The following is a 24467-nucleotide window of genomic DNA, read 5'->3' as shown; positions in this document are numbered from 1 at the left end:
GTAACTTGTCCAACGTCACATAACAAGTGGTTGAGCTGGGATTTGCATCCAGTCTGGCTTGGGAATCTGCTCTTAACCATAGCTGTTGCTCTGAACCCCCAACCTTGGCCACATAGATCCTTCCCAATTTTTTATTACAAATAACACAGCAGTGTACATCTTTTTGTGTAGCTGCCGCCCCCCTCCCAAATTTAGTCTTTTCCCAAGTGTGAATAGGTATGATGGACCTGATGCCAGGTTGCTTTCTAAGAGGGGAATCCACGTCATTTTCACAGAACTGGAGGATGTGGGTGCTTACATGGCAGGAGATTGTTCAAGGTCACCCACTAGATGATGGCAGAGAAAGAATTAAGACCTGGGTCTTCTGATTCTAGTTTCCATTTCTCTCCACTGCTTTCCTTACATTTAAAGACAGAACAAAACCAATACTCTCCTTTGCTAAATAAACCAACCTCACTTGACATTAGATTCTTCTCTAAGACTTCCTTGTTGAGGCAGGTAATATGTGGGTTAACTTGGTGGGGCTCAGCCAAAGCCCTAAGTAAACTAAATGCATAAGGTGCTTAATGAGGCTAGTGCTTAAGTTAAGCTCCTGCTACTGGGGAAGCTCTCCACTTGGATAACATAGAACTGTGGCCAAGGACAAGGGGAGAATGCCACGCCAGATAGAAGGCTTCTTGCTTTTACTTCTGTTTGGCTATGAAGGTATGTATGTGCTAGCCAGCCATTAGCACTCATTAAATACTTAATACATTGAATTAATGATACAGCTAGTTAATAGAAATGCAACCTGAATGATTATAATACTATTAGTTAGCAAGGCATGTTAATTAATTAATGTGTTATTTATGAACAACAGTTGTCTTTGTGTGGATATGGTTCTCTTTGTCTCACCACCTGGCTTTCTCATCCTGTAAGGAGCCTTCTACAGTTCAAAGGATGCTTAAAATGTGTCAGGAAGGGTCTTGGAAATTATATAAAATAGCTATAAATTGCAACAGTTAGTAAGAAAGTGTGGCATATTCTTGAAAATTTTTAGGAGACAAAGGTAGAGTGATTGCAGAGTTTAATCTTCCACACCAGGATGCTGTTGAGAATAGAAGAGGTTGCTATTAATAATTCTGCTGGGATAACAGGTGTAAACCAGGACTGTCTCAAGCAAAGCAAGACATGAGGTCACCCTAGTTTAAATATGGATTAACATAACAGGCCGAGTATCACTGGACTCGAATAGAAAGAATAATCCAACTGACGGTAACTCCCGAAGACTCAATATACTCAATTATTTTTAAATTACTAAATATGGCCCTGGCGGGAATGATATGCTTAAATAAGGAGAATTAAGGCATATCTCTCAAATGTCATCCAATTCAACTTTGAAATATTCAATCTTTGGAATAATACTCTTTCATGTCTTTCTCAGCTCTCAAGAACCCATCAGCTCAGAATTTCTTTTTAGGTTTATTCTGAACAAAAGATCTTCTTCGTGGCCATTGGGTATTTATGTGTGTAACAGAAAATAGCAAAGAGGGCAGGGAGGAGGAGGCCTCTCCACTTTGTAAATGATCTGGTAGGCAGTCATGACAAAACTCACATAGACTCAGAATTCCTGGTTTAAATCATTCTCCTCTCTGGCTTCTCATATTTTATTGGTAGAGTACTTGCTTTCATGATTTCCCAATCTGATGACTTTTGTTATGTGTAGTCACATCTGTTAGTATTTGGCAAGACTTGGAAAGAAATAATCCCGATGTCATTTTGCAAACCCAAATATGTTTCTAAGTAGAGATCATTCAGACTAATTGTCTGGTTTTTTGTCCCCTTGCAATTAAGAGTCAGCAACTTGTCCCAGTAACTCGTCGATTTAAGATGCCTTTGTGGTTCTGTTGTTTGCCTTTTTGCCCCTCCCTCAGAAAAAAAAAATCTACAGCCTTTTAAAGCTTAGATCCCAGTACCCTTGGTTCTCATATCCACAGGGCTCACCCTCAGATTTCCCTCCATGAACCTACCCCTGAGTACCTTCTATGAGCCAGACACATGCTAAGTCTAACAACCCTGTTCTGTGAGCCCCCAAATGCAAAGAAACCCCATAAAAGTTTACCAGCTCCTTTTTAAATTAGACCCATTCATTTGGGGAATAAAAGGCACACTGTCAGGAGGCACAGAGCATTGCATTCTTTTCTGTCCTATTGCTTACCAATCTTCGTGCATGGCTGGGAAGCTCCAGAAATTTCTAAATAGAGAACCCCATCTGTCCAGGTGGAATGGAACATGGTCCAGTGGGTAGGCTTGAGAAGCTTAATTTATCTTATCCACTTAACCAAGGCTCTCCACCTTCACACAGCACGGAAGGGAAGAAGCCAGCCAAAAATGGTCAGTGCTTTACCCTGAACTAGAGGGATACTCCAGGCGACAGAGAAAAAATGCAGGGTGCAATGAACTGCCCAGTGCGATTACTGCACTGAATCAGCTTCCAATTCAGATGGAGGAATAAGGCACAACGCACATGGGAAAGATGTATTCTATTGCACGTTGGGAACCTGGAGACAAAGGTTCTTTGTCTAATTTACTCTTTGCTGTTTCTATTCCACGGTGGCAGTGGCTCTTTTCTACAGTGAAATAAGGTAAATGGATTGACTTCACTTATGCATTAGATGAAGGTTCATTTGGGAATGCACTAATCATCAGAGTAAAGCACTACTATGTCTTATAACTGAAGCAGGCTTGTATTTACCTTACATTGTACATTTTGGATTCAATGCCAATAAAGATTTAAAAAACATCCAGCTTATTAAACTATATCAGTCAATTACTTGGTCATGGTTATCACATAAAAACAAAAAAAATTACCAGACTTCATCCTACAGGTGATTTTTCTCTTGGCTGGTGTGTCAACCATCAGGGACAGCAGATTGTTTTTTTTTTTAAAGCAGCTTGCTTGAGATGTAATTTACATACCATTAAATTCACCCATTTAAAGTATGCAATTCAATGGTTTTTAGTATATTTACGGATTTGTGGAGCACATAATCTAACTATAGAACATTTTTATCACCCCCAAAAGAATCTGGTAGACATTAAGTAGTCACTCCCTATTCCCCCCTCCCCCAGTTCTGCCTCCCCCACCAATCAACTTTCTGTCTCTCTGGATTTGCCTATTTAGGATATTTCATTTAAATAAAATCATACAACATAAGGTCTTTTGTCTGTCACATAGCATGTTTTTGAGGTTCATTTGTGTTGAAGCAGGTACAGGCAACAGATTTACCCACGAATATGTCTGTCGCCTAAAATAGTAATACTGACACACCAGAAGCAACTTCTTTCTTTCTTCTTCACTGAGAGGGACAGTAGATCAGCCTGATGTTTTTCTCCCATGTCTTATTCTTGTTTCCCAAGGAGATTAGAAGCAGGTTACAGTTTTATCATTCACAATTTTATGCTTTTCTCTCCAGCTTCATCTGTTTCCATGGGAAGGAAAGCTCCGCATTTAGTGATATCCACTCAAAGAGACTAAAACAATCTTTCCTATATACATCTAATGCATACCTTTCCTCTTGGGCTTGCAAGGCACATTTCAAGAAATGAGTATGCCTTGAATTTCCTTGCTGTGGGAACAAGGCTTTCCCCATGGAGTCGCCCTTTGGGCTGAATGACCCCTTATTGCATGACTGAAAAATTGATGAGTGGCAGACATCTCAGATGCTCTAGTGGAAACTTGTAATCTGTAGAGGAATCTCAAAAACAACCCCAGTCGGGAGAGAAATACAAAACCACATACATCATCTAAATCTTTTCTTCTTTTTTCCTTTAAAGGCTGGTATTATAAGATGTAGTCAAACATGTTTTTGCTTTTGTTCGACAGCTTTTTTTGGTGATTAATCATTTGGGGGATTACAGCAGCCACATTGCTGCTCCCTTGCTGACAGCTTTTCCTGTAAAATGCTTGTTGTTCTCTCTCTGCTTATTTGCATAAGGATCTGGTGCCTCAGAACCTCAGGCTGCATGCAGACAAATGCTTTCTGAGGAGGAGAGCCATGGAGATGGAAAACTCCATAAATCTGCCCGACCTCTGAGTGAACACAGGAAGTGGCTCTGAAACCAGGCCTCCTCTTAGGTCTCTTCCTCTGCACAGGTAGACAGTGGCAGGACCTCCCCAACCTTTCCTTTTTACTTTCTGCTTTGTTTCTGCAGAATGCGGGGCCCCTCCAGGGCCTGCCCTGACACCCAGGTAATGCAAAGGCCACTGGACAGGTCCTGAGCTTCATCTGAACTCTAGGTTTGCCCAGTTGCAGCTGTATAGACCCTCTTCAGGGACAAACACAGCCTCTGGACCAAATTGATTTGGTTACTAAGGACTTGCTGTCAATGACCACTCACCTCGCCTCTGGTCCCCCCAAAGAGGGTGTTGGCACAACTGAGTTTACCTAACTGACAAGGCCTTTCTGCATTTTGGCCACCATCCGCAGCTTCTCTTGAAGACGGGTGTGTTGCTGAGTGCCTCCTGGATTAATAATCCCCAAATCAACTAGATGTCAATTGCTCACCTGCTGTGCAGTACACGGGAAGCAGCTGAGGGACTGAGGCTATGGGTTCATGTACATATTAACTGTGAGGAGCACAGGGTACCACCAAGCCTAGCTGGACTTTCCCATGAGCTTCAGAAGCTTCCAGCCAGCAGCTACCCACTCAACCTCAACACTTGGGTGTCCCACTGGCCTATCAAATGAAGCATCTCTATCCCATTACCTTCAAATTTCTGCTCCTCCTGGAACCTTCTCTTCCCCCAGTAAGTGGTAGCTCTATTCTCTCAGTCACTCAGGCCTTGGACAGCTCACTTTTTTCATGTCCACATCATCTGTCTGCAAATCCTATTGGCACCATCTTCCAAAGACAGTCAGAATCCAGCCACTTCTCATTACCTCCACTGCCACCACCCTGGGCCATGCCATCATCATCTCTCCCTTGGATGATATGCCAAGCACCCACCTACCTCAGGGTCTTTGTAGTTCATTTGCTCATTCATTATTCTCCCACTTTCCCACATTAGACTATAAATTCTATGAGGGCAGGTGTTTTCCCCTGTTTTGTCTACTTATATCCCCAGCACCTGAAGCTGGGCCTGGACTATAGTAGATGCTCAATGAATATTAAAAAAAAATGAATGAATGCTTTGGGACCAGTAATTATCAGCTATCTTTTATATCAATTTCTATAACTGTATAAATGCTTAGATAAACCAGTGTACAAGAATGAGGTGGGACACAAAGGCCAGAGCAAGTGGTGAGTTCTACATGTGGGACAGAAAAAGTCCTCTTCATAAGGAAGGGGATAAGCAGTTAGAAAAGTGGTGGGGGGGGGCATTTGATGCCAATCACATGGACAAAGGCATGGAGGCAGGAAACAGCCTGGCACATTTGATGAACTACAGGTAGTACACAGCGCAAAAGATAAATATGGAAAGGTAAGCTGGAGATAGACCACAGTCCCCTTTAAAGAACACTTTATTATACCTATTTTAAGAATGAGGACATGGAGAGATGCAGTCATACAATTAAGAAACATCAGAAGTGGAACTCAGACCCTGGCAGAGGGGACCCACCAAAAGGTTTGGCAGGAAAGTGGCACAGTCAGATTTGCATTCCATTTCATTGGTGACATGGGGGATGGATGAGGCAAGGTCTCTTTTTAGCAAGGAGAGAATCCAGGGGAGAGAGGGTGGGGTCTAAAATAAGAAGTGGCAGTGGGGTGGAGAGGAAAGAAGGCCTCTAGTAGACAATGGATGGTGGGGGATTAGGAAAAAGAGGCAACTAGGAGGAGTCCCAGGTTTCTGGATAGGGTAATAAGTAGATGGTAGAGCCATTCAGTAGGATAAGAAATAGAGAAAGAACAATCTGAGGAAAGATCATGAGTTTGATATTTAACCAAACCTTTTGTGATGTATAACCTACATACATTAATTTAAGTATAATAGACATACAGAGGAGTATAGGTAAGTGTACAACTCAATGAATTTTCACCATGAAACACACACAGGTAACTCACATCAAATAACACACACTCAGCACTCACATCAAATAACAGGATGCCGTCAGACACAATCCTCTGGGCTTCCTCTATGCCACTCCCCACTCAAGTATGACCAGGACCTTATGTCTAGTGGCACAGATTACTTTGGCTTGTTTTTATACATGGTAAATGGATTCATTTGGTATGTCCATTTTAGTATCTGACTTTCCACTCAACATTGAGACACAGCATACTGTAGAATTGTAAATCATCCCTTTCATTGCAATATAGTGTTCCATTGCGTGAGTCTACCACAGGTATCCATTCTACTCTTTTAGAATTTTTATCTGATTTGAGAGAGAAGAAAGAAGAAGCAGAAGAAGCATCAATTTGATGTTTCCTTATTTATGCATTCATTGGTTGATTCTTGTATGTCCTCTGATGGGGAAACCAAACCCACAACCTTGGCCATGCCATGCCAACATGCCATGGGACAACATTCTAACCAACTGAGCTACCTGGCCAGGGCCATTCTACTTTTGATGGGCATATGAGTGCTTCCAGTTTGGAGTTATTACAAATACTGCTGTTTTGAATAACCTAGTACATTTTTGTTTTTTTTTTTTTGAAGAACATATGTATGTGTTTCTGGTGGGTAAATACTTGGAATTGGAATTGTTGGTTCATAGGGTACATATATGTCCAGCCTTGGTATAAATTGCCAAGCAGTTTCTGAAAGAGGTTGTACCAATTTATATTCCCACTGGCATCATATGAGAATTCAGGTTGCCCCAGACCTTGCTGACACTTGGCTGGGGCCAGTTTTACATAGTAAGAGACATTTACATAGAGATGTCCAGTAATCCATTCAAAGCAAGTGTTGGAATCTTGGGTTTAGCACATTTATGATGGGGGAGAGGACGCAGAGCTCTCAAGAGAGACCAAGGATTATTCAGAGCGGAGGGAGAACCAGGTGAGCAGCATAACAGAAGCTAAAGGAAGATGGAAGGGACTGACAGCACCCAACATGGCACCATGAAGACATAGTTCACTGTTGGAAAGAGTCCATTGAATGTGAAACTAAGAAGTCATTGGTAATTTCCTTTGCCAGCACAGGGCTTGGCCTCCTAATAAGATGGTGCCCTCCAACCTTCATTACTACCTGAGAGGGTCAATTCTTCCCACAGTGGGTAGATCAAGGAGTATAGGAATGAATAACCAGCCCTGGCTGGCATAGCTCAGTGGATTGAGCGCGGGCTGCAAACCAAAGGAATGAATAACCAGTGGACGAGGGCCCAGGAGAGACAGCAGTTGGTGACCACAGGTTAGGGGTGGCCCTGAATCTGCCCAGGCTAGAAGATATGTCCCCCTGACTCCCACTGCAGCCTATCCATAACCCAGCAGAGTAGTCACCATGTGCATCGTCCTGTGGTCTTTCTTTTCCTGGGTCCTCAAGCCACTGTGGGCAGAGAGTCACACTTACATTTCAGGAGGCCCAGGCCCTTGTACAGAGCCAGGCCCACGGTGGACATACTGTAGAAGTGGTTTGTGGAATGGGTAAATATGTATTACTTAAATAAAGGCACAATTTGAAAAAGGTTTATAATTGTGATGACACAGATGAGACCATTCCTTTACTTTCTAAAACAATCTGAAAGTGTTTGGGGGGCATCAGATCTAATTTTTAGATAGGAAAGTGGCTAAGGAAGAACTTTTATGTCCTGTTGTCTATGCTCAGGTTTTATTTGAGATTTTTTTTAAAGATTTTATTTTTAGAGAGAGGGGAAGGGAGAAAGAGGGAGAGAAATACCAATATGTGGTTGCCTCTCCCATGCCCCCCACTGGGGACCTGGCCTGCAACCCAGGCATGTGCCCTGACTGGTAAATGAACTGGCAACCCTTTGCTTTGCAGGCCAATGCTCAATCCACTGAGCCATACCAGCCAGGGCTGAGATTTTTATATATAGGTATATGTTGTTTTTATAATCAGAAAAGAAATAAAGGTATTTGTTTTGTTGAAAATGAGAAGCGGCATTTTGGTGCTTTAAACCGGTGCTGTCCAATGGAAACTTCTGCAATGATGGAAATGTTGTGTATCTGTGCTGTCCGGCACAGTGGCCACAAGTGGCGTGTGGCCAGGCCAATAAGCACTTGAAATGTGGCTGGTGTGACTGAGGAATTGATTTTTTAATTTTATTCATTTTAGTTTAGTTAAATTCAAATAGTCATAAGGGACTAGGGGCAATGGTATTGGACAGCGCGACTTTAAACAGTTTATAGTAATATATACAAACTCTTTTCCTATTCAATTGTGCATTCATCCTTTTATCCATTCTTCCATAAAAAGTTTATATGTTAGCTTTATATTAAATTTTGCACTTTCAGTTTCCTCACATCATATTTATAGTATTTAGACTGTGATTGTGGTTAAATATTTCCTGTACATAATAGGCAAATCTAAAATGGATTTTTCTAAACAATGTCCTAAGCCTAAATAACCTACCTAAATGTGTCACAGTTGGAGGAACTGAAAATCAGCTCCTGAACAGCACATTGGGCAGATATTAGGGATGCTTATAATGATGATGATAATGATGATAATGATGATGACGTCAATAAGCAAAGGGAAAAACTCACACCGTTAATGTTAAGTGGAAAAGGAATGTCATAAACATTGGTTAGGTAGTAGGTTCTGAAATATATTTTTAAAAGTAAGCATAGAAAAAAGATGGGAACCATTTTCACTTAGATGTTGACAGTACTGCCTTGGTGGTAAAAAAAAATATGTGTGTGTGCGTGTGTGTGTCGCAGGTTCGATTCCCAGTCAGGGTACATGCCTGGGTTGCAGGCCATGACCCCCAGCAACCACACATTGATGTTTCTATCTCCCTCCCTTCCCTCTCTAAAAATAAATAAATATATACATGCATTGGTGTATTTTCCAAAATTCTATAATGAACAAAAATAATTTTCCTTGTCTTTCTGTTTAATTTTCCTGTGCCTAGCTTCTCAGATTCATGGGTGCTGACAGATAGTTGCTTAGTTTGACTTCTTCCAGAAGGGGCTTTGTTAACTTTTATGTGACTTCTTTTCACTTTTCTATATAATGAATCATTTTGTTGAATTTCTTTTTTTTTTAACTTAATTTTTCCTCTCTTGTCCTCTTGCTCAGCCACACTGGGATTATCATCTACTGAGGTATGTTATAGTAAATAGTGTTTTTGAAAATTTCCCTAGCCAAAAATAATGTATAGGGCTATGACTTTGAAATATAATTTTTGAAGATTTTTTTTTTCTGGTGGTGGCAACAGCACATGTTATCTGAGCAAGTTCCATGTTTCATTGAGAGAATGCAAGTAAACCAGGTCTTCATTCAGATGGTGTAATCTTGAATCTAGTACCTTTTAAAACTGGATCCCCAAAAGGGACCTCCAGGGAATGTGAGGAGCCTGACCTTGGACTGGGTCTCCCCAAACCCCTGAAAACAATTATAATGGAATGTACATTGCCCCCACATGGGGGTATCTTTGAGATTATTAGTTGGCCGCCCACAGTGGCAGACACTTGTTTAGCTACACTGAAAGCTGAGCAGCTACTGTGTGCTTTAAGGCTGGGCTAATGATTCAACTGTGCTGTTCTAGTGTGAAAGTGTCACAGGTGGGCACAGGTAACTAGCTTCTTAGTGATCGGGACAAAGAATTGAACCGAACACCCAGAGTTCATAGAAGAGAACATGGGAGCAGGCCAACTCCAAGCAGAGATTGACCTCATGGTCTGGAGGGACTTTATTCTTATAAGGCGGATCCTTCCTGGCTAGTTGTGGTGGGCTTTTACTGAGTATGTACAAGTAGTTGCATTACTTTAAAGCTACTGCGCATGTGGTCTTTCATGATCCTCCCCGACTGGCCACCAGGGAAGAGGGTCCCACAATGCTACCGAATTTACCCCCGTTTCTCCTGGGGTCCCCCTGTACTAGGTTCACCTTTCCCTAAGCCAGAGAATTATAGCTCTCTATGTTAGAGATTGGTGAAAAGGAAAGGAATTATTTATTCAAGTTACATAGCCTTAAGAGTAATGACTTAATGTCTTTGTTAAAATCCCAAAGTCCCTTAAAACACCCACAAACACACACAGTCCTTCCTTCCCCCCTTTGCCCAGTCTGGGGTACCGTATCTCAGGGAAAGAAATGGAAGTCCATCGCTCAGGCAGCTCCCGGTTCTTCCCAGTAATCCGCGCTCAGCTGGCAGGCCTTCCTCGGTTCTCAGCACCATCGGCTGTGTTGCCGGGATCTCCAGCTAAAGCCGCGTGGTGATTCTTCTCTTGGCTGCGGGGGCGGGGAGGGGGTCCCCCTGTGCCAAAAGTGCATGGTTCTGCTTACATGGCTGCAGCCACGTGCTTCTCTTCAACGGCTGCAGAGTCTGAGTTTAAATATCCTTCTAGCTTTACTGGGCTCCATCAAGAGTCTGAGCAGGGGTGGCCCCATGTCGTGGAGCCAATCATCTCCAAGCTCTCACGCAGGCGCTGTAACTAGGGGGAGTTGCCTCCCAGTTACCTGTTGAGAGGAAGTTCCTTCCATCCCCCTGGCTCAGAGCATGGCCACAGCTATTTAACATATCTATGCAACCAGTTAAAGATCATAGATATGTTAAATGACCACACCAGAGGTTAGCTGCAAAGGTTAGTTGTTATGCAAAACAACTCTGAATGGCCCTGCTCCATGTGTCCCTTCCCCCAACTCACACCTGTGGTGGAGGGTGAGGACATACCATATATATTTCTAATATTTCCTGGACACCTTGAGGTCTGGACCCCGTTACAAATCCTTCTTTTGGGGGCCCCCTGGCTGCACCCTCCTACAAATGCAGCCACAGAGAACAGTAATGAATGAGCAAGGTTTTTGAACACAGGCTTTTCTGGTAGTACTGAGCACAGTTACCTTTGACTGTAACTTTTCTGACACTCCTGCCTCTCTGGCTTCCCACAGGATGAGCCCGAGGACCCCTGGTACCACAAAGCATGCAAGTGTGACTGCCAACGAGGTGTCAATGCCCTGTGGTCTGTGGGAACCACCTCCTTAGACTGCATACCAGGTGAGTATCCCCTCTCCTTGGGGCACTAGACTCTTGGGGTGTCCTTGGGATACCCTGTTTCTCCTTTCTTTCCAGTTGAATTACTGTTACAGAACAAACAAGGGGGGGCCTGGGGTGATATACTATTATTGAAAGAAGCCCCCAGGTCCGTTATGTCCGCCACCAGAGGAAAGACGTCTCTCAATGCCAAAGAATCGTGAAAAGGAAAAGAAATGTTTGTTTAATGCTATACAAACTTAAAGTAGTGATCTAATGTCTTTATTAAAAATCCTAAAGTCCCTTAAAACACCCACAAACAGACACAGTCCTTCCTTCCTTCCCCCTTTGCCCAGTCCAGAGTACTGTATCTCAGGAAAGGAAATAGAAGTCCATGGCTCAGGCAGTCCTCTGGTTATTTCCAGTTAGGACTCTGTCTTGACTGGGAGACCTCCCTGGGTTCCTGGCACCCTCAGCTGTGTCATGGGGATCTCTACTAAAACCAGGTGGTGGTTCCCCCTTCTAAAGCTGCGGGGGTTCCCACTCTGGCAAAGGCACGTGGTCCTGTCTCCCAGGGCCACAGGAGTCCCCACTTAGCCAAAACCGCCTGCTTCTCCCCCTGCACAATGGCTGCAAGGGGTGGGGGGGGGGGGGTCGCCACTCTGCTAAAGCCGAGTGGCAGTTCTCTGCTAAAGCCACATGGTGATTCTCTCTTGTAGGTCTGTGGGAGTCCTCACTCTGCTAAAGCTGCGTGGTTGTCTCTCCCTCAATGGCTGCTACATCTGGGTTTAAATCCCCGCACCAGTCTTCCTCTGCAGCCCCATTTCCAACTCCTCCCACACTTGGCCACATTTGCCCTCAATCTGCAGTCTTTTCCAGCTTTTCTGGTCGCCATCGTGGGTCTGGGCAGGTGTTGACCCCATGTCATGTAGCCAATCTTCTCCAAGCTCCCACGCAGGCGCTGTAAATCGGGGGACCTGCCCCCCAGATACGTCTTGGTGGGGTAGTTACTTCCATTCCCCTGGCTCAGAGCATGGCCACAGCTATTTAACATATCTAAGTGACCAGCCAAAGGCTATAGATATGTTAAATGACCACACCAGAGGTTAGCTGCAAGGCTGTTGCTATGCAAAACAGCTCTCAATGGCCCTGCTCCATTTGTCCCTTCCCCCAACCCACACCTGGGGGGTGGGGGTGAAGACATCTTAAAATCTCCTGGACACTGTAAGTTCTGGACCCCATTTCAAATGCCCATTTGGGGTCCCCCCTCTTGGCTGCACCCTATAACATTAATACCCTCAAATGCCAAGCTCTAGGTTTTCTCCAGAAGGACTCTGAGCTTCAAACCTCACATGGCCACTGCTCCAGTAAGTTGACCTGATGTCCTTGTTAAGAACAGCTTCCTGGAGCTCTGTTTGGCCTGGGTGACATGGTAAGATGGGGCATAATGAAAGATATTAATGGATGATTAATTGAAAATAAATTAATGGTAGGTCGCAGGGTGTTTTGAGAAACGGCTTCGGCTTTTGAGCCAGAAAGACCGGAGTTGGAATCTGGGCTGCATCACTTTTTAACTCTGGGACTCCACTTAGGCCTTTTTCTGACAAGTGCAGGCAACACTATTATGCATGGATAGCCATTGCTCACCAAACCACCACATGCTCCCCCTCATTCCAGCTCCCTTTCAGTCAGGTGGCTTTATATGAGCAGTTCCTGCCAAAATGAGTGGCGTCCCTTCCGAAATGAGGGATTTAAGGCCTGCTGGTACTCAACTCTCCAGCTCTCCATTTTCCTGCTTGAGCAAGTGGCTCATCCCTCAGCCTGGGTGCTAGGGAAATGCCATGGAGCAGAACCCCCTTCCCACCCACAATGGCCAAGTCACCTGAGTGAAAACTAAACCTTTGTTGTGGTAAGCCTCTGAAATTTCTGGGTGGTGTGCTCTGCAGCATAATATGGCCTTGCCTGACTACTGTGAATGCCTGCCTTCCTCTAAGGCAGGGAGAAGCAAACTTTGTCTGTAAAGGACCAGACAATAAGAATTTGTGGCTTTCTGGGTCGTGCTTTCTCAACTCCTCAATTCTGCCATTGTTGCTTGAAAGGCAGCCATAGACAATATGTAAATGCATGTGCCTGGCTGTGTGGCAATAAAACTTTATTTACAAAAGCAGGCAGCGAGCCATATTTGGCCCATGGGCCACAGTTTGCTGACCCCTGCTCTAAGGAGTTGGTGTGAAGAATAAATTGGATGAGGCTTTTCAGGCATGTTGCGCGGCTTTGGCAAATTGGAGTTCCTTTTCCTCCTGTCTCCTAAGAGCTCACACTCTTACTTTCAGAGGCTGGGGCGGCCTACAAATATTTCCAATACTTGGTCGTTTCCAGGCTCAGAGCCTCTTTGGCACGAAACTGTCCTTGCCACCCCTCTCCAGGGTTACATAGTGCCAAGTAAAGTCATTCACTTTACATAATCGCTTAATAATAGCTCTGGGAGAGACAGGTTTGTGTGTGTGCCTGTGAGCTTCTCTTCATTATTTCATTAAATTTGCATTAAAATAGCTAATTGTCGGGGAGAGAAGGAGGGAGTCTACAATGGCTTTTATTGCCTCCGTTTTTCCTATTTACTGAAGGAGTAGGAAGTCATTCTGAACTAAATCTCATGGAAGGGCACAGTGGGGTCCCCATAGTGAGGAGAGCAGTTAAGTGCTGTTTAGTTCCATAGGATTTTCCCACTGGACAGGAGCTCCTACAGCCATTCGTGTTGGTAGATCTGCCAGGTAAATAATGAAGCACCCTCCTAATAATCCATTTAGAATTCCACCCTCTTTTATCACTTGCCTATTATGTGCCAGACTCTGACAGAGGGACAAAAATGAAGACATTGTCTCCACCCTGGAGGAGTTCACCATTTAGTGAAAACAAATGTTCTCTTCATTAGAGATAGGAGGCCTACTGGAATTCCATCCTGAGGAAGTTCTTTCTTAGAAGAAATGGAAAACAGATTATTTATGGGGATTGGATTAATTGATCCAAACTGGAACTTCTGAAATCAGAATTTTTTTTTAGCTTACCTGTTCTCTCCCCACTGGTTTTGTTTGTTTGTTTTATTTTGTTTTTATAACAACACAGATATTCCCAAGAAGGAAAAACACACAACTTCAGTGTTAAATGGTTGGTTCATTGGTGTTAATTGGTTTTTCCATGAAAGACATGATTCAGGGCAGCAGGACTAACCACAACCTTCCAGAAATCACTTGCTCATCAGTGCCTCACATCCTTATTGGAACTTCAAGAATGGTGGTCAGTATCCGTGGTCCCTGTGATTCAAAGCTTCCTGCAGACTCTGATTTAGGAGGGAAGCAGAGCCTAGAAAGCACAAAAGGACAGGAAGGTCATTCATAGCTCCCAAAAAAGAGCTCCCAAGTACACACTGGCTCTTACTACCTAAGGGCTCCATCCATAGAACAGACGGCTAGATGCCTTATGGTCTCCTAATCTTCATCTTAACACTATTACAAATACTAAAAGGTCTGTCTTCTCCACCTTTGATCCAAGATTACCTTGGCACACCAAGAGATAGGAATAGGGTAGGGAAGGCATGAAATAATAAGAAATGCAATGACTCAATGCTTTACTTTTATTCCAGATTCTATATTTCTATATTATATTATATATTCCATTCTTCTGTAAATATTACAGACCATATTTAAGTCTAATACACGTACATAATACTCATGTCTTTCTTGACAAGAATGTTCCTGAACTGTCTCTATGCCCCTTTAGGTTAACATCTTTTGTAAGCATTTCTGGCCTACATGCCTAGAAATTGAGAAATTACTGATTTAAAAAGGCTAATATGTTAAGTATCCATAGTCTGGATTAGGCACATTGTGAATATGCTTTTTTTTCCATCTAATTACCAAATCATTGCTCAGAAGAGCCACTTGTGCCATAGAAGATGCAGGTTTGTCCTTCAGAGGGAAACGAGTATAGACATGGGCCAGTGGGACTTCTCTGGGCCAGTCAACTTCTACTTCCTCCTTGAGCTCACTGCTTCCTGATTCTGCCATTTTTTCTGCTCATCCCCAGTGGCCACCCAAGAGGGGGTGATGATGTTTGTTCATCCACCCCTTCTTCATTAGTCCATATGATCAACATCTATACAGTGCCTAGCATGTGCAGGCATTCTGCTGGGTTCACAGGATGGAATAGTGAGCAAGACAGACCAGGCTGCTGACAATTACATAATCACAGGAGGAAGGATAAGTGGCAGGTGCAGGGTGCCTGGAAAGGCAGCGCCTAGAATCCTTTACCCAGCTCAGGGTGGGCAGGGAAAGTGGGCAGAGATATGGAGGATGATGAGTAGAGGTGAAAGGGGAAAAGAGAGGGCAGGATTGTCACAGGCAGAGGGAACAGCCTCAAGGGAAAGACCTCTTGGCCTGCATAAGGACCTGAAGGGAGCTCAGCCGGGACCACGGAAGGAGGAGGAAGAGTAGGGGAAAGGAGGGGTCAGGAAAAATAATAAAGAAACCTGAGTGTAGTTCACTGCACAGCATGTAGAGCACAAGAGGTGATACATTTTCTATTTTTTCAAGTTCAAAAAAACCCCAGTTTGAGTCCTCCTTTGTTATGGCCTGTGAAGAGTCTAAAGACAGGCTTGTGGAAGGTCCTTCCTTTCCCTTTTGGACTACATGAACCCCCTATGGGCTTGCAAGGGCTGCCTGGGACAGGGCCTAGACCCAGGCTGGGTGGTAGACTCTCTACCCAACCCGCAGCCCTACTCCAAGGTCAATACCTACTCCCTCTCAACCAGACTCAGTCCTGGAGACCTTCCAAAGTTTCCTGGGGTGTCCAGAGCTCAGGGCTCCCAGGCCCCATCCCTGGTCCAGCCTCATCAGAGGAACCACTTCCCTGCTGACCTGAGGCCCTTACCATGAGCTCCACCCACCCACCCACCCCCACCCAGCAAGCATCAAAGTCCAGAGCCCCCGGCCATGTCCTCCTCTGGGACAATCAGCTGATTCCTTTTGAGGCCTAGACCTTCCAAATCCACAAACCTGGGAGACATTATGTTGCCAACAGTCTTCTCGCTCAAGTCATACACACACACACAGATGCACACACTGCTTATTCCATCCTGGGGCAAGGAGAACCCAAACCTTTAGAAACATGAAGCTGGCTTCCTTTTCAAAGAGATGATGGGGGTAGGACAGAGTGCGGTAGAGGGGTGTTAGATTTCCTCCTTAGTGACTGTTCAACAGAAAAACAAACATGCAAAACTCAAGAAGACATAAATAAATTCTCACAACTTCACCCTATTCTACCAATATGAGCTGCTGCTTTGGGGCCAGATACTACAGGCCTTATGCCCTACAAATGTTATTTCACGTAATCCCGCAGCAATTTTATGGAGGCAGGTAATGCTGCCATGTTGTCTACACAGAGATGTTAAGCAGCTTGCCTAAACTCACACAGAGGGAGAGTGGGATTCAGTCCCAGCTTTCATCGGCTCTAAACTGGCAATCTTGACCTTGGCTGCCCATTACAATGACCTGAAGCTTTACCTCATGCCCAGGTCCTGCCCCAGACCAATGGCATCAGAACCTCTGGGGGTGCGGTCTGAATTTTATTTCTGCAATTCTCAAGTTGATGCCCAGGCTGATACCCATCAGAGAGTCTGTTCTGTGCCCTGGACCAGACCACCAGGTTTCTGGATTAGCAGCTGTGTAGCTGGAGGTATCAATGTCTGATACAGGAGCATTGGGCAGGGGCAGGCTTGGGGCTTGGACACTGAGGGGCTCAGTTTTGGCTATATTGGTATAAAGCATCTTTGGATCATCCATATGGAAAATAGTCAGAGGGCCTGGGAGTCAGGCATTGGCTCCCAGATGCCTGCTGAAACCGTGGAGATGGTGAGATCGTCACCTCCCCTGGAGACTGTGGGCAAGATCTACGTCTGGACAAGCTCTCACAGGCCTCCAAGGCCATTGGCACTGGCCAGGTCCCTGCATATCTACAGCCCACTCTTTTTTTTTATTGATTTGATAGAGGGCGAAAGAAAAGAAAACATTGATTGATTCTTGTATGTGCCATGATGGGGCAGGGGGGCTGATCAAACCTGCAACCATGTTGTATCAGAATGATGCTCTAACCAACTGAGCTACCTGGCTAGGGCACACCCCACTCTTAACTGTTAGATGGGATAATAGGTAAAAGGCAAAAGATTTATACCATCTGAAGAGAAACCAGAGTATTAGATGGGATAATTGGGAAGAAATGGAAAAAGGGATATGAAGGGGAATAGAGAAAGATCAAAATGCCAAGAATAAAGTTCTTGGGAGAAGTAGCGATGGCTTTTCCTTCCTTTCTGTCTCCTTCCTCCAAGCTGGTGGCCCTGGAGCAAGAAAAGGGAGGTTCAAGATAGAGGGGACTAGAGACATCCTGAGTTACAATTTAAGTGACCACCAAGACCCAGCATTCTGACACTACGGCCTTGCCCCTCTATCTGGTGACACAAGTTTGTCTTCTAGGTCAGAGGAGGGTGGAGGAGGTGGAGGAGCCCCCAAAGCCATGGACACTAGGCCCTCTGAATCCATCAGCCAACAAAATGCTTTCCCTGGCAGGCCAAGGTTTCCACAGTGCCTCTGAAAGCGTGCTTCTTAAAAATTGGCCACTCTGGGGGTGGAACCCTAGAAACTGAATTCTTCACAGGCCCCTTTGATGACTTGGCCACACAAGGCATGAACATGTAGCCCATAAAGCATTCATGTTCCCTCTCCCAGGAATGGATATTTTCATAGGTGCCCGAAGCATTGAGTACTTGATTAACTACAAGTGCTGTCCCTCATTCCCAGCCTCACTGAGCTGCAGCTACTGGTGGGAATTTGACCTGTTTTTTTGTGTTTGTGTGTGCATTGGGTATAAAGGTGTTTAAGCCTCTCTGGCCACAGGCCGGAAGCTGTCCTTTTGTCTCCAGTCTCTGGGGACAGAGTATGGCTGTCCCTGCAGGCATTCTGGAGCTGCAGGATGGCAATCAAGGTTTTGCATGTTTCATTTAGTTTTACTGAGTCCTGAAAATTATTCTCTACAAAGGCCTCAGCTTTCATGTTACTGTGGAAGGTGATAATGCCCCAGTAAATACATTCAGCTCTTCAATATGAAACCAAATTTACACATGAAAAAAATAAGTTGATTTACCTTACTTGAAGTTTATCATTCACAGTTGGAAAACTGAGAGAATGTATTTTCATAAGGTAATCACTTGTTTTCTATAGAAATTTGGGTAGAAACTGGGTTTGGTTAAAAATAAGAGGTCCCCTCAATAGTGGCTTATTGAAGTAGCTTTGTTTTGACAAATGGTAAAAAGACTAGGGGTTAGGGATGTGCTTAGCGATATCAGGGCTGAGATCTCTGTAGTTCTCTTAGCCTCACCCGCATGGTGCAACATGGCTACTGCTGCAGCAGGCATTAGCTTTTCCTTCTAGGCAAGAGTTAAAAAGAAGGGGCAAGTAAAACCTGATCAGAAATCCCCAGCAGACATCCTCTTATGTCTCACCGGTTAGGAATTGTGTCATGTGACTTCTAACTGCAAGAAAGGCTGGGAAAGATTGGTTTTTTAGCTGGCAACATCTGCTCCCAACTAAAGAAGAGGGTAATGGATACTGGGTTGACAATTGACAGCCTCTGACCAGGTAAACCAACACTAAATGTGAGAGGACATACATGAGAAGCAGCAGACAATTAACATCTAAGAATGAGCTTTAGCTATTCTTACTTGGGAAAAGCAGTTCCTTTCAACTGTTCTTTATTCAACAGGCACATTTCACCTTTTTTTTTCCTTTAGACTAGTGAGAACACTGCAATTTACAAGTGGGAAGACAGTCTCAATATATAATTGAATTGCCCTTCTTGCCTGTCACCATTGTTTTTTTCTGTATAATTGCCTTCATATGCTGCCCGAGGACAATTAAGGTCCCTGGTGTCATCATACAGGATGGCCAAATCTGTGTTAATGAGGAAAATAAAGAGTATGGCATTTAAGTATGATCTTTCACTGCAAACCTCTTGGTTTTTAGGTCTCTATGTTTGCGGAGGAGGTGAACTATTTCTCAGCCACCCCCCACAGCCATAGAACCACTTTCTCTGCTTTCACAAATGTCATGAGTCTCTATGACAATTCCTTTTCTTCATCTTCAAAGGGGAAGGTCTGATTTCTCATTTCAGTCATGTTGTGTTTGTTGGGTACTGTGATACAACATGAGTGTTTCAATATGCATTGTTTTTCCTTTCCCAGAATGCCCCTATCACAAGCCCCTAGGTTTCGAGTCAGGAGAGGTTACACAAGACCAGATCACCTGCTCCAACCCTGAGCAATATGTGGGCTGGTATTCGTCATGGACTGCCAACAAGGCCCGGCTCAACAGTCAAGGCTTTGGGTAAGCAGGGCTGGTGGCTCAGATGATTTTTTTCCCATGTAATTTGAAAAAGTAGGTCTCTGTAAACAAATGAGTGACACAGAATGTACTTAGTTATTCAACAGACATTGATTGAATGCCTTCCACATGCCAAGGATTGGGGATGCAGCACTAAATAAGGAGGGTAAGGTGCCTTTAAGCAGCACACAGTTTAGAGGGGTGAAAGGATTCTAAAGCACATAATCACACAACTCATCACTTTGTGTGATGTTTGCTGCAGAGGAGATGGAGAAGAAAGACCTGGTCCATTTGAAGCACCAGGGAAGGGCTTTTCAAGGAAAGATATATAACCTGAGACTTCTAGTTGGCCAGGGGAGGAGGGTGGGCACAGGATACAGCAGATGCAAAGGCCCTGAGTAGGAAAGACCCCTTAAGGGCATGGATGGGGACCATAAAGATGGCCATTAAAGTTAGAGCACAGGTGAGGTAAAGCTGAAGAGGCAAACAGAAGGCAGGTCATGCAGGGCTTTTTAAGTCATACTAAGGATTGTGGTTCTCATTTTCAGGGATCATGGGAGGCCCCTGAAAGTGCATTAGTTAGAGCACAGGTTTGTGCTGTTGTAACAAAGAACCCCAAAGTACAGACACTTAAACAACATACTGGTGTGTTTCCTGCTCATTTAAACATTTCGTTAGGTGTCTAGGTTTGTTATAGCAGCTGGATGCTATCAGGGGTGCAGACTCTACCTTGTTCTGTCATCCTTAACATGGAGTTTCCATTGTCACATCCACATTCTAGTCGGTAGGGAGAAAAGGAGAGCAGAGTACACATGCTTTTTCTTTAAGGATTCAGACATCATCCTTTCAGCTACTTCTGTCCATAACCCATTGACCAGGATTTAGTCTGATGGTCCCACCTAGCTGCAAGGAAGACTAGGAAATGTGATCTTAGCTTGGTGGTCATTTGCCTAGCTAAAACTCAGAAGTTCTATTACTAAAGGGGGATGGGAAGAGGCTACTGGGAGGCAAAGGGCAGACTCTGTCAGCGAAACATTCGAAGTTGGGGAATATTACAATCAGATTTGTGTTAAGAGAAAAACCTTCTGGCTCCTGTGAGGAGAACTGTTAAGTTCAGGACAAGAGTAATCCAGGGAGACTAGTTAAACTACGGTGGCAGTCCTGGCAAATGCAGGGCTAGAGTGGTGGCAGCAAAATGGAGAGAAGTAAATGATTTTGAGAGACACTTTGAGATGGAGTCCATTGATTGGTTGGCTGTTTGAGATGACAGAATGGAAGGGGCCAAGGATGGCCCTCAGATTGCTGGCATGAAGACCTGGGAACACAGGGGTTGCATTCAGAGAGATGACGAGTGGAAGGAGGGGCTGGGGTGGACTTGTTTCACTTAAGATGATTCAAGGCATCTGGGAAAAGCTGGCTAGTTAGCAATTGATTCTTGGGATTTGGAATTTAGCAAAGGCTTGGGATAGAAGTAGAAAGTCAGAGCTTACCTGAGAAGCAAGTCTGGAATTAGAAGAGAAAGCAGCCAAGGACTGAGTTCCAAGAAGCTAATTAATATGCAATAAAAGTGGGGGAGCTATAGGTTTCCACAATTTATGAGGGATACAGCTAAATAACAAATCATTTCCATCAAGGTTGGCTAGTTTGTAATTGCCAGAAGCCCTCTCAGAGCCATTCAGCAGTGTTCTGCACGTGGTAGACGCTGCTTATAAGCCAAGCATGACAGCACCTGAAGGGGATGCAGATATGTATGAAGAGAATGAAATTAAAGAAAAACAAAGAACGGTTCATGATGAGAGAAACATCAGGACGGACTAATGCAAAGGGAAGGGGCTGGTGGGCGCAATAACCATGCATTAAAGAAAGACATGCTCAATCACCCCCCAAAGGTGATTTCAGCTACACTTAAAGGGATTTCTTTGACAAATTAGTTGAATGTCACAAGTTTTCCTCCTGTGGTGGAGGTGCAGGGAGAGAGAAAATGGTGCAACTATCATAGAGGCTGGGCACTTGTTGGAGACTAGCCTCTGGGTGCTTCATGGATTGCAGCTCAGCCCAAGATTAGCAGGGGCTCTCTTCAGGTGCTGGCATCCCCTCAAAAGACAGAGCTTCCAGGCTCTTTGAGGCACTCAGAGGGAAAGGCTCCTGGTGATGTTCTGTGTCCCCCACAGGTGCGCCTGGCTCTCCAAGTTCCAGGACAGCAGCCAGTGGTTACAGATAGATCTGAAGGAGGTCAAGGTGATTTCAGGGATCCTCACCCAGGGTCGCTGTGACATTGATGAGTGGATGACCAAATACAGCGTGCAATATAGGACCGATGAGAGCCTGAACTGGATTTACTATAAGGACCAGACTGGAAACAACCGGGTAAGTTTGGCATACCCCAAACTACCTTAGCTCACACTCTGGGACTCTCCTCCTGCCACTGTCCCTATGTTCCTGTTGCCACCTTCTGTCAGAGCACTGACACCAAGACAGGTGTCTTTCTTGTTGTATCCCTGATGCCTAGCAGTTTGTGAATGAGTGCCACTCTTGTGTGCAAAAGAAATCTTTGTTTGAATTCTCATATCAGCATATAGTTGCTTGAATAATCAACACCAGCCATTTGGACTATTCCAAACTCACTGAGTCATTGAACACTGCTGCATAGGTATGACTTGATCTATTACTGATACAGGTAGGTCCTGGTTCATTGATATAAATATGGCCTCTTCTTACTATTGATCAAGACCGACAGCTGGGAAGCTCTTGACAACTGAGCAAGTTAGCTACTAAACTACAGAAATGTTTAAAATGACCCCAGCACTACAGACACAAATGGCCCTTAAACCTTTATAAGGCAGTAATTTCTGAGCACCAAGACCCAGCTCTTGTTCACTATAGACTGGAAACAATAGGCTCTCTAACTAATCTATATCTATCTATGTATCTATACCTATAGATAATAAACGCACATATAATGTAGATTTATGATGAACTAAAAATTTACTAGCTATTTGGAAATGTTAATTGCCGTTTCGCCTGTGAGGACTTCCTCCAGCTAATCTGGATACTTAAACAGGTTAAGTAGACATGTACAGTGGAAAGCCTGAAGGCTTTGTACTACTCTCTGATGGCAATTTATACAGCAAGGCATTCACGGGTTGAGATTTTAAGGAGTTTGAACACAATAGATAAAATCAACTTGACACTTGGACATTTTATTCTGTTTTTGTTCTTATTAACTTTTCAAAAAAATATGGTGATTCTTTTCAAGCACTGTGTTTGTGAAGGTCTTGATGGTTCTTTGCAAAGACGCACTACACTCGGGCACTTGTGCAATGTGGCAGAGCCTGTTCCATCCTCCCTCTTCACCTGGCTCCTCACTTGAAAAGGTTCAAGGGCAAACAGCTTAGATAAAGGGATGTGGGGTGTTGTCATTGGGATGAAAGGTAATATCATGGGTGGGTGAGGCCCATGTGGCCGTCAGATGTTTTGAAGGTTAACACCAGAAGGGAATGAAATGTTCTGGTGTCATCGGGCAGAACATTATGACTCTGGAAAGAACGAAAAGAATGATTTCTTTGGAAATACAGCCAAACACCCACTGCTCCTTTTGTTTCACCTACTGAATCATGCCATGTTATATCCTATAAACAACAAAACAAGCCCTTGTTTGATCTTCCCTGGACATTGCCCTCCTCCTTTGAGAACCTTCCTTCTACTTTGTCTTTCTCTTTTAAAAGACATTTCCAAGTGTAAAAAGTACTTGGCGTTTATATTAGTGTAGAGACACACCATTAAGCTTTAGCTTACAGCTGTAGAACCAGCTCACAAGTTTTTACCTGAGCCCCACTTTGGATACCTTTGGAACATGAGAACATTCCTTTGGTGTGATGTGATCATGTTCAAAATTCTTCAAAATCCAAAGAATTAAAACACAAAATTGGTGATAAGAATCAAGAGGCATTTAAAAAAAATCAATGCCATCCAAAAGAACTGCCTGCAATGATGGAAGTGTTGTCTGCAGTGTCCAATGTGGCAGCCACTAATCACTTCAACCATCCGTGGCTAGTGTGACTGAAGAAGTGAAAAATCATTTAAATTTAAATAGCCACATGTAGTTACTAATGTAGTTCTTTTTTTAAAAAAACATTTATCTATCTCTTCATTGTAATCATAACTTGTATTAAATGGTTTTCTTTCTTTTTAAAAATATTTTATTTATTTATTTTTTTAGAGAGGGAAGGGAGGGGGAGAGAGAGAGAGAGAAACATCAATGTGCGGTTGCTGGGGGCCATGGCCTGCAACCCAGGCATGTGCCCTGACTGGGAATTGAACCTGTGACACTTTGGTTTGCAGCCCACGCTCAATCCACTGAGCTACGCCAGCTGGGGCTTGATGTAGTTCTTGATGTCCCCAGACTCAGGGAGGCCTGGAGGGTGTAGATGGTAACAACCACTCAAAGTCAGATTTTGTGGGTCTGCAAATTCTCTGTAGTTTAAACACTTAATGAGATTTTCCAGTTACAAGTTAGGGCCAGCTCCAGACCAGAATCATACTTCCTTTTCCCATCCCTGGTGTGACAGTGACAGGCTTTCACCATTCTCTTTAGGTCTTCTATGGAAACTCAGACAGAACCTCCACAGTCCAGAACCTGCTGCGGCCCCCCATCATTTCCCGCTTCATCCGACTGATCCCGCTGGGCTGGCATGTCCGCATCGCCATCCGGATGGAGCTGCTGGAGTGTGTCAGCAAGTGCACCTGACGCCTGCGCAGCTCAGCTCCTGCCATGGATGGAGGGTGCAGAGCAGCCTGCAGGGCAGGGGCGGGGCGGGGGGGGGGTGTCTGACACACCACCCTGACAAATGGGGGCTACATTTTACAAGCTCTCTTCAATGCAGAGCTGAATAGAGAATATTTCTTTCTTTCTGTTTTTTAAGATTTGGTTTCCAATTTCAATGAAAAAAAAAAAAAAAGAAAAATG

The 24467-nt window shown here is 44.2% G+C and overlaps 2 protein-coding genes across 3 annotated transcripts in view; one reads left to right on the top strand and one right to left on the bottom strand.

The window, feature by feature from the left end:
• Positions 1-583: 583 nt before the first annotated feature.
• Positions 584-24467, top strand: RS1 (retinoschisin 1). Its single transcript, XM_036017174.1, has 6 exons — positions 584-705; positions 9182-9207; positions 10994-11099; positions 19363-19504; positions 21673-21868; positions 24096-24467. Exons 1-6 carry the CDS (start codon positions 654-656, stop codon positions 24246-24248), a joined length of 675 nt encoding a protein of 224 aa, XP_035873067.1. The 5' UTR covers positions 584-653; the 3' UTR covers positions 24249-24467.
• Positions 14270-24467, bottom strand: part of CDKL5 (cyclin dependent kinase like 5) — a 171775-nt gene continuing 161577 nt past the window's right edge. For both annotated transcript variants that reach the window (XM_036017173.1, XM_036017172.1), the window contains one exon: positions 14270-14435. In XM_036017173.1, coding sequence (XP_035873066.1) covers positions 14371-14435 — 65 coding nt within the window. In that variant the 3' untranslated portion in view covers positions 14270-14370. The remainder of the gene's footprint in view (positions 14436-24467) is intronic.

Source organism: Phyllostomus discolor, chromosome X (assembly GCF_004126475.2).
Source record: "Phyllostomus discolor isolate MPI-MPIP mPhyDis1 chromosome X, mPhyDis1.pri.v3, whole genome shotgun sequence".
NCBI classification, from domain to species: domain Eukaryota; kingdom Metazoa; phylum Chordata; class Mammalia; order Chiroptera; family Phyllostomidae; genus Phyllostomus; species Phyllostomus discolor.
This window is presented reverse-complemented; position numbering and strand designations above follow the sequence as displayed.